The sequence below is a fragment of the Sebastes fasciatus genome, chromosome 3 (genome assembly GCF_043250625.1).
Source record: "Sebastes fasciatus isolate fSebFas1 chromosome 3, fSebFas1.pri, whole genome shotgun sequence".
Taxonomy (NCBI): Eukaryota; Metazoa; Chordata; class Actinopteri; order Perciformes; family Sebastidae; genus Sebastes; species Sebastes fasciatus.
Genome location: NC_133797.1, coordinates 37,359,130 through 37,369,785, shown reverse-complemented (window position 1 = coordinate 37,369,785; position 10,656 = coordinate 37,359,130). Strand labels below are relative to the sequence as shown.

The window sequence follows — 10,656 nt, the reverse complement described above, 5'->3', positions numbered from 1 at the left end:
TTTGTCAGAGGTGTTAAAATACATGTCAAAATTGTGGGTGAAACTTCTAAAGGGATTTTTCTTAGAGGTCAAATATAGCATCAATCATTAAACATCTCCATCTCCATCTCCATCAGTCAACCAATTAGGGAGCCTATTGTTAGGATCAGTCACCATAATATGCTAATCTTGTTTGGATCGTGACCAAATTAGGAAATAAAAGGAAGAAATTAAGGGCTTAATACCTATATTCAACCCCTTTAAAGGGTTTTATTTGCACCAACGAGGTTTTGATAGTCATTGTTTGATCTGTTTTCAACTTTTGGCTAAACGGAGCTCACAGGTTAGAGTGATCCACGGTGCTTCATGTGTGAACAGGTGACAGGCCCATCTATTAGACCTCTCTTCCTTTATTCTCTCAGCATCAAAGTCATAAGAAAAGCCCCATCAGGTTAACATTAGTCTCACATGTTTAAGACTTAAATGAAGAGTTCATCTTTGATATTCGTTTGATATCTGCTCTCCATCGGCTCCTTTGATCCAGAACTTCCCAACTGGTAATGTGATACCCCGCTGACCCTCGATGAAAAGTGAAGATTGATGGTTGATATCATTGGTCACTTATATAATTTCCCCCCCATGTAAACTGAGATGTCTTTCAAGTTTATTACAAGACTGTGAGATAGTTCAGCTACTGGTTTTGATTGTGCTTGGCTAGATTTTGTGTGTATGTCACAGCATGCAGCCAGTTTACTGGTTTCTCATGGGAGTATACACCTAACCAGTGTTGAATAGTACATTTATTTAGCCTAAATCAAATTTTGAGGTGGTTCTTTACTTGATTATTTCCATTTTAAGATACTTTATACTTCTACTTTGAGGAGGAAATGCTTGGCGTAGTTTTTACTCCTATATTTACCTGACTGGTTATATTGATAATTAACATTTTACATGCAAATCATCTGAACATTGAATGCAGGACTTTATAGACTACATTAACGGAGAAGGCTATTTTAAATCTGTGATAGTCTATTCCTATTTTTAATAAAGCAAAAGATAGTTCTTCCACCACTGGAAGCTGATAACAGGACAATAAAATATGATCTCCAGGCGATGAATAAGGCCTAATTTAGATGTGATTAATCACCTTTAAAATCATTTTATATCATTGTTTTGTTACTGAATTTAAACCTGCAGTAGGCAGAATATTTTTGGCATCATTGGTCAGAAATTCCACACTAATCTTGCAGCATATTGTAATTCAAGTGTTCCAAGAGAAAACTAGACTTTTGCACCTCCTCATGGCTCTGTTTTCAGGCTTTAAAAAATCTAGTCTGTGACGGGAGACTTTGGCCAATCACAGGTCATTTCAGAGAGAGAGGGCGTTCAAAGCACTTTAATGTGTAGCCTCATGTCAGTTTATTGGTTAAATTTAGAGACGCACCAATCTGACTTTTTCAGTCCCGATAGGTACCTGGGCTTTGAGTACCGATTCGATACCATTGTATAATTAATAAGCTGTATGCCTCACTGTGTGGAAGTCATTATTTTATGTGTAAAGTAACATCAGGCTTGATTTCATTGCTTTCCTCACTTTGTAAAACAAAATGTGACCAATAAATACAGTACATAGATACAGTATAAATTGATTTAATTGTTCTTTATTAATAAAATAATAAATCATACACTTGCAACTTGGTAAAAAAATCTTCAAAATTAACAGGAATTACAATTCAAGTGTAAACCTTTATAATACAGCAAAATAAATTGGTCAAAACTTAAAGAGGACTTAAAATTCCAGTATATAATGTATATAAACATACAATTGAATTGAATAGATCGGCCCCATTGTCACTGATATCTAAAATCGGTGCATCCCTAGTTAACTTATACTCATAGATAGATAGATAGATAGGTAGATAGATAGGTAGATGGATAGATAGATAGATGGATAGATAGATAGATAGATAGATAGATAGATAGATAGATAGATAGATAGATGGATAGATAGATAGATAGATAGATAGATAGATAGATAGATAGATAGATAGATAGATAGATAGGTAGATGGATAGATAGATAGATGGATAGATAGATAGATAGATAGATAGATGATGGATGGATGGATGGATAAATAGATAGATAGTAACTTTATTGATCCCGAGGGAAATTCAAGTTTCCAGCATCACAGTTCCATAGTGCAAACCATGTTAGTAAAAAGACCGTAAAAAAGTTAGTAGTGCAAAGTACAAAAAAATATACCAGATATAAAAATACAAGGAGATGAAGAAAACTGTTAAAACTGAATATAGTTACAGGGAAACAGCTGTGATACAGGACAATTAAAAAAGTGAATATAGTGCAGTAGAAACTGTTAAAAATTAGTATAGTGCATTATTATCTGTCCTGCATACCGTCATGTAAATGTGTATAATGTGAATTGAGTTCACTGTTTATCTTCGACTCATTCTTGTTTATATTGACTCTCACTCAGTGAAGCATCACATCCTCTCTAGTCTGTGGGGACTTTGCTCTCAGCCTCAGCATCAACAGAGTGGTCTCACATCTCGCGATAAAACGCGATACTTCAGTACTGCCCTCAAAGTTACCAGTCAAATCTCGCAGCAGCAGCAACAAACAGCAGCAATGGCCGTGTTCCGCAGAGTGGCAGCGCTGGCCGGCAGACTAAACCTCTGGTCGGCGGCGAGACACGAGCTGGTCGGCGGTCAGACGGTCAGCGGAGGACGGACGCGGAGGTGTTTAGCCGTCGGGATGTGTCTGGCGACCGGAGGAGCCGTGGCGGTTTACTTCTACAGCGATAAGACGAGCGGAGGAGGCGGGAAGAGGATGAGGAGTCAGCGGAGCATCAACGGTTTACTAACGGCCATACCCACCGTGGAGGCCAAGGAGAAGGTAGGAGGCGACAACACGGCTCTCTAGGGACATGAAGAGACATATAGGAGCCTCTGTGTGAGATAACTGGAAGAAAAACGACAAACCACTGAGAGAAAAGTGTTTTCATATATCTCCTTCCGCTGAAAGTAGTCCCACATCAGCCCAGTTAGACCATGAGTTAGACGGGCCTACTTGTTGTGTTGTCGCGGTTGGATGAAATGTGTCATTCCTTCCCAGCACGCCCAGTGGAAGGAAACCATGAAACCATGGTGGAAACAGTTAGTTCACTGTTTTGGCTGCACGAAGATGTGCGTGCGCAGATGCAGGAATGTCGCTCTCCACTCGAGCTGGTGCTGAAATGAGGATGTTGCTGTCAGACAGACAGACAGACAGACAGGCAGACAGACAGGCAAACAGACAGACAGGCTGCTGTGTGGATGCCCTGCTCACATTCAACACTTTAACCCTCCGAGACAGTGGTACCAGCATATCTGTCAACCTTGAGACCTTAAAAAAAGTTAGGATTTAAGATAAAATAAGATAAAATAAGATACTAAAGCACTATTAATGTGCCACCTCTTATTTTACTCGCTCAGCATTTATATTAAATGATCTCTACTTAGAATCAGCAAAATGTTTTTGTTTCTTTTTGTTGTTTGATTTGTTTTTCTGTCCACTGGTTGCCAACACAGACTTTATCCTTTCCCAGACGAAGGACTTCTGTGCGCATTGATGTGTGTTCACTTAATCTTTTGTGTTCAAACAAAGATGTTCTTTATAGACTATGCTTCCGAAGAAGACAAAATTCTGTAAACTTTGGAAAACTTATGGAGACGTTTTGTGTGTGCTAGATTGTTTATTAATTTATTAATCCCGAAGGACATTTTTGTGCCAGAGATTGCTCAAAATTACAAACAATTCAAGTGTATAAAATAAAAAATAATAAACTAATTCTAGCACCAGTGCCTAATATAATAACAATTAAGTAAGATACATTCAGTAAAATGAGTAAATAAGATGAGTAAAATAAAAAAGTATTCACCCTGCTGCCCCAGCACACTACAGGGTGAAAACCAGAGCAGTTTTTTGAGTTTCAGAGACTTTGTTTTCTGCATCCTGGTGACTTTTAAAGAGTGAAAATAACAAAATAATAAGTACTCTGCAGCAGCATTTTCATGTTAAACTTTTGATTTTAACTTTAACTCCCAGGGGAAAGAAAACTGAATAATTTGCTCCTCTGGTGTGAACTTGGCGTGTGAATCTCTGGCATAAACTAATATTCATCCGTTTTTATATATTTTTGCTGCTTGCTTGAGTATTAATTTCTCTTAGTTCTCTCCCTTTCTCTCTCCTTCTCTCATTCACTGAAGATCCTTTAAGACACAAGATAGGGCTGGGCAATATATCGATATTATATCGATATCGTGATATGAGACTAGATGTCGTCTTAGATTTTGGATATCGTAATGTGGCATAAGTGTTGTCTTTTCCTGGTTTTAAAGGCTGCACTACACTAAAGTGATTTAATTTTCTGAACTCAACGTACTGTAGCTCTTCTATTATTTGCTTTTGCCCACATAGTCATTATTTATATCAATATATATTATATTAATTATATCAACATTACCGATGATTATTTATCAAAAATCTCATTGTGTAAATATTTTGTAAAAACACCAAAAGTCAACCCTACGATATTGCTGCAATATCAATATCGAGGTATTTGGTGAAATATTTTGTGATATTTGATTTTCTCCATATCGCCCAGCCTTAACACAACGCGACAACAGCACCACTGCGCTCTGAAACCCGTTCTTTCCAGTGGCTTGCGCCGCGCCACGATGGCTCAAAGCAAAGCTCAACTTAGGGCTCTGCTCACTTCCGCCGGGAAACGACATTTGGTGTAGCTCTATTGTCGTCCGGGTGGAAACAGTAGAGATTATACGCACTGTTCAGTTCCAGAAACAGGCTAAGATAACAAAAACGGGGGAAAAAGTGTGAACATTTTCCATAAATCGGGAGAAAGACGGGAGAATTGTGATCCCGGGAGGAAACCAGGAAAGGGCAATGAAAAACGGGAGTCTCCTGGCAAAATCGGGAGGGTTGGCAAGTATAGGTACCAACCATGTCATGGTAGCTTGTCGGGAAGGAGGCTAAGTAACGCTCCAAACTTACGCAAAATTTTGGTGAGGAAAAGCTGGCATGGCCATTTTTCAAAGGGGTCCCTTGACCTCTGACCTCAAGATATGTGAATGAAAATGGGTTCTATGGGTACCCACGAGTCTCCCCTTTACAGACATGCCCTCTTTATGATAATCACATGCAGTTTGGGGTAAGTCTTAGTCAAGTCAGCACACTGACACACTGACAGCTGTTGTTGCTTGTTGGGCTGCAGTTTGCCATGTTATGATTTGAGCATATTTGTTTATGCTAAATGCAGTACCTGTGAGGGTTTCTGGACAATATCTGTCATTGTTAATTGATTTCCAATAATAAATATATACATACATTTGCATAAAGCAGCATATTTTCCCACTCCCATGTTGATAAGAGTATTAAATACTTGACAAATCTCCCTTTAAGGTACATTTTGAACAGATAAAAAAAACTTAAAATTACTTTCTTAACTTTGTAAAACAAAATTTAACAAATAAAAACGAGATATAAATTTTTTATAAATTAATTTTTATTTATTGCTATTATTGAAATAATAAATCATACACCAGCAACTTGATAAAAAAATCTTCAAAATTAACAGAAGTTATAATTCAAGTGTAAACCTTTTTTAATGCAGCAATACATTGGTCAAAACTTACAAAGGAATTCAAATTCCAGTATGAAATGTATATAGTATATACATCTAGAATTGATTTGACTAGATCGGTCCCATAGTCACCGATATCCAATCCAGCTATTTGAGTCAGTATCGGCCTGATATCCGATCCGGGATCGGTATCGGTGCATCCCTAATTTGTATCTGGCACATTAAAATAACAGCTGTTTTGAAGGCCTCCTGAAATGAACTAATACCAGTGGTTTATTGGATGGTAGTAAATCAATCTAAAACGTATAGTAAAAATGACCATCAAAGTAAGTGTACAATTAGATCTTCTAAACTGCGAGGGATAAAAGAGTTGCCTGTTGGAACAGTTTATATGCCTATAAGACAGGCAGGACACCTGACTGGGGAACAAGTTGGCCACCCAACTTGGGAACAGGATAGCTCCATTGGGAAAAGGGAACACACAGCCATCTGTTACTAAGTGAGTAAAGATAGCCTGTAAGGAATCTGAAGAATAAGGGTTAAAGAAATTGGGAGAAGTCACCTGCAGGGAAATAGAACAGGGCTGCAGGGAAACATACGTTCTGGCATGCTTGAAAACAAGACAGTGATTCTGACAGGAAACAAGAGTGGGTCAGTTGATGCCCGGGCTGTCGCGGTGAAGGAATTACTTAATTTGTCCTGATTTTAGTGCTGTATAAATAAGCTTTATTGTTGGGCTATAATTAGGTATATGCTTCCTTTTTAAAGGACAAAGATGACAGTTTTAAAACAAATTAAATACTTGTTTATAGTTAAATGCAGAACACAGAGGGGCAGCGTTTTACCCAAAGTTTAACATTTTTAAACTCTCTTTGACCAGAAAAAACACCAAAAATGCAGCGCTCAGACCCTCAGTACCTCGTCACACTGCTGGCGTTTGTAGCATAGTGTAAATACGCAGCGCTCCCATTGCAAAGAATTAAAAAAATAAAAAATGTGAACATAGTGGTTGTGACGGTTGCTTGCCGTCCTCTGCGGTTGGCTTGTCAATAGCGTAGTATTGCAATTTTGTGGTTATTGCGACAGCCCTAGTTGATGCTCCAGAGTCAATGGATTTGGGGGACTTACTAGCAAGATATGCTCGCTCTGCGGAACAGAAGCATGAGATGGACAGGACCAAACTTAGCTTAGGTTAGCCAAGAAGTCCTCACTGACTTGATGTCTGGTTGGGTGATTGGCAGTCTGGACACTAGTGCATCGCATGAGGAGAGACAATGGCTCCACCAGAGTGATGCTGGGCTGTGCTTGGGCAGGGCTGTGCTCAGACGGAAACAGGACCACTCAGACTCAAGAGCTGGTTGATATCTGCTGGGACCTTTGCTGGCTAGATTGTAATTTAATTTGACAGAACTGAAGTAATTAAACTTGATATCAGGGGGGAACAGAGGAAGATTAGCTTTGAGAAAACTGAGTTGATGGACTAAAAGCTGCAGCTGTGAATGGAGGACGTTGGGTTGCCTGAGGGGAAAACACCTGGAGCATCTGCTATGCAGTCAGGAGAACGAGACTAGGCGACAGGAACAGGTTTAGTTGTGACATTATAACACAAGAACACAGTGCACCACATTTCAAATCACTACCATTTAATCATCTTTTCCCCCCCGAGGAGCTTACATTACTTTTTACATCATGTCGTGCAGCATGGCATGTGAACCTAGCTGCCTTTTGCAGAACTTTATAAACTTCATTCATTAGTGAGAGTCAAAGCCACGGGCGTCCATGCTCTCACACTTGATTACAGTGCATTCCTATGAAGCCGAGCACTCATCTCCTATTCATGCCTTCAAAAGCCCCCTTGGTGGAGGAGGCAGCATCAAAGCTTTATGAATGAATCTGCGTGCTCATTAGCATGTTAGCTGAGCTGAGCAGGAACCTCGGTGCGCCGGGCCCTGTGGCCAAACAGGTTTAAATTTGGAAACCTCTCTGCTAATTGCACAGCTTCATGCAGCACAATCTGTTGGCGTAGCAGCTCTCCTACGCTGCAGCTAATCAAGTTGAAGCCCTGACTCCTCACCGAGAGAGAGAGAGCGAGAGAAAGAGATGCTAATCAAGTAGAAAGTAGTGACAAAGTATTTGTGTGTGTGTGAGTGTGCCCCTGTTCTCCTATTATTGCACTGCGCCAGGGGTGCTGACTGTTTATAATCTCAGAGAGCTAAATGGAGAGAGTTTATGCCAAAAATAGATGGATCTCCTCATTATAGAGGTTCAAAAGCGGTGAAGAGGCCCGTACAGTTTATATTCTGCTGTCTGTGTGAGCGACCAGACCAGAGACTTTTCTCTTCACAGATGGGAGGTCACATTCAAATATAATCACTGGGGCAAATTAGCACCTATCACTTTGTGGATTATTTAAATCTGCTGGTTAAATAGTAAAAGCACTTTTTTTTTTACATATTGTTATAGCCTAAACTTTCACATCACTAAATATAATGTTCATATTGTCAGTAATTTAATGATACTGAAATACCCAAATGCTTTGTCTTTGCTGATAGATAGATAGATAGATAGATAGATAGATAGATAGATAGATAGATAGATGTACTTTAGTGATCCCAAATTGGGAAATATGATATTGTGATGAAACTTGTGATTTACAACACTAAAAAATTGTAAATCCAACAAAAAAATTGTAGCTAATCATGAGGGCCACACAGTCAATAACAGTAATATTTTGTTTTGCATTTTGTTTTTATGTCTGCAGGGGCGTCCGTTTGACTTTGAGGAGGGAGACGTGTACATGTCGTCCCATGAGCACCGCTTCCGCATGTTCACCTCTGTGGAGTATGAAGGACAGCTGTACATGACTCCGCAGAACTTCATCGAGTCGGTCACCATGAGCGAACCCAGAAGTATGTTTCACCCACAAACTCACAAATGAGCTTTTACACTTGGGTTCAAAATGGCTTGGGACAGAATATAATGAAATGAATGTTGTTGCATTTGAGACGAGTAGATTATTTTTTGTACATTGTGTAGAGACCAAGCTTTCCTGGCACAAAGTATCTTTGAACTAGAAAACGTTAAAAAAAGTCTCAAGGTTGTTATGTAAGGGATAATGTACAGCGAGCTAGTCATTGTTGTGAAATAAACCACACCAGGGGTATGCGGCATCCCGAGGGTTTCGCATCAAGGTCTTGCATCAACCTTTCGGGGTTTATTTTACAACAATAACCCGTTAGCTGTACAATGTCCCGCCTATTACACGGCTACTTACTTAACAAATCAATAATTTGACACAAAAACGGTCCGCCAGAGTCCGACATCAGAACTGCGCCCATAGCAACGGTCTGTTATACATAGCAACGGTCTGCTATAAAGAAATAACAGACTGTAGACTGCCCTGATTGACCAATCAGAATTGAGTATTCAACCAAGGCATGTAATCATTTCAGAGAAATTACGTTCTCTATTTTCATCCAAGCCTCTTTAATTTGACTAAACTATACAGTTATTTTTATCACCGTGGTCCCATTTTCACCTGGCATTATCATTATTGGACTTTTATCTGGACTGTATCTAGATTTTGATGGATTACATTTACATGTGACATCATGCATTCAATTTCTCTTTCCCTAACAGTACAGACTTTATCCTGCAGTTTCACCATCTTACAACATCCATTTTACTGAACATGTGTGTGCTGGTTGGATCCAAATATTAAAGTTTAGTTATATTTCTGTAGTTTTCATATTTGTTTTATATTTTGTTGTAAATAACCAACTAAATTTAATGTGTTTTTAGTTTGTAGATGATCTAAAATTGATGTCCCAATATGGATGTCAGTGCCAGGTGAAAATAGATCCTGTTTTTTTTAGTTTTTTTTAAACTGAAACCAAGTTTTAAAACACTTTACTGGGTTTAAACACGTCCTTGCCATTTCTATCAGCCTGCTGCCAGTCGTAACAGATTAGCCCTGGCCAGCCAGCCTCAAAGCAGATGGCTTTACAGCTATTGTTTAGTCTGAGGTTAATGTTAGTCAGACACACACACACACACACACGCACACACACACACACAGGCACACTCGTCTTGTCCACATTCCCCAGTTGCTCCCATTAGCCCTTTCTCTTAACCAGTAAATATCTAAACCAGACATCAACTTACTTTTTACTTTGTGACAACTGGTTTAAAAAATGCCCTCACAAGTTGAGGTCCAAAAGAGCTGCCATTCCTTTCTTCAGCGGTCATGTGATTGTATTGCGTGCAAACTGTGCACCTGTATGCGTGTGTTTACATCCAGCCGGGCTCACTGACATACGATACAGCCGCACATACCCTCTCAGCAGCCGACATCCTCTAATGCCCCCTTTGAAGTTGAATTAGATGAACTTTGTTGTATAAAACAGAACAAAAGTAGTATGTGCTTTTACAGGGACATTCCACATACTACAAAGACAAGCACGGGGCACTTTAGACGGTACAAATGGGCCTGTGATGATGACAGTGTATATACAGTGAGTGTGTCTGCGTGTGTCGGTGTGCGTGTGTTGTGACTGTACTCGGCACATTAAGACCCATTTCTAGATCATACAGATGCTATCTGACCGAGCCCACCCAAACTCTCTTCTCCTCTTTCCCTTCGTCTTCTCTCCTCTTTTGTCTCGTTCCCTGGCAGACAAGAGGCCCTGGAGGTCCCTGGCCAAACAGGTGGGAGACACACTCCTAATGCTTCTTCTTTCTTCTTCTTTCTGTTGCTGCTGCTGCAGGCATCTGTTGCATGTTACATCTGTTGCACACTCTGCAAAGTTAAAATCCTGATTTTTCCCAGGAGTTTTTGTAATGTAAATGTTAAGTTTCTACATGTATAGTAGCATGTAGTGCATGATTGCACATCATTAGTGGTTTCATTGTCACTATATGTTAAGAAAAAACAGGTGATGGAAGCCTCTACGCTGCATTTAACACTGGATGCTATGTCATGATTGCATTAAAGCTGCAGTGGGTAGAAATGGAGCAAA

General features: G+C 39.5%; 1 protein-coding gene across 15 annotated transcripts in view; it reads left to right on the top strand.

The window, feature by feature from the left end:
- The first annotated feature begins 2,567 nt into the window (after positions 1-2,567).
- micu3a (mitochondrial calcium uptake family, member 3a) overlaps positions 2,568-10,656 on the top strand; it is a 36,375-nt gene continuing 28,286 nt past the window's right edge. For 13 of the 15 annotated variants that reach the window (XM_074630778.1, XM_074630776.1, XM_074630770.1 and 10 more), the window contains exons 1-3: positions 2,569-2,892; positions 8,400-8,547; positions 10,314-10,345. In XM_074630778.1, the coding sequence (XP_074486879.1) occupies positions 2,626-2,892; positions 8,400-8,547; positions 10,314-10,345 (447 nt within the window). In that variant the 5' untranslated portion in view covers positions 2,569-2,625. Of the gene's footprint in view, positions 2,893-8,399; positions 8,548-10,313; positions 10,346-10,656 lie in introns of all 15 variants that reach the window. The other 2 variants (XM_074630773.1, XM_074630769.1) reach the window with 1 other exon arrangement.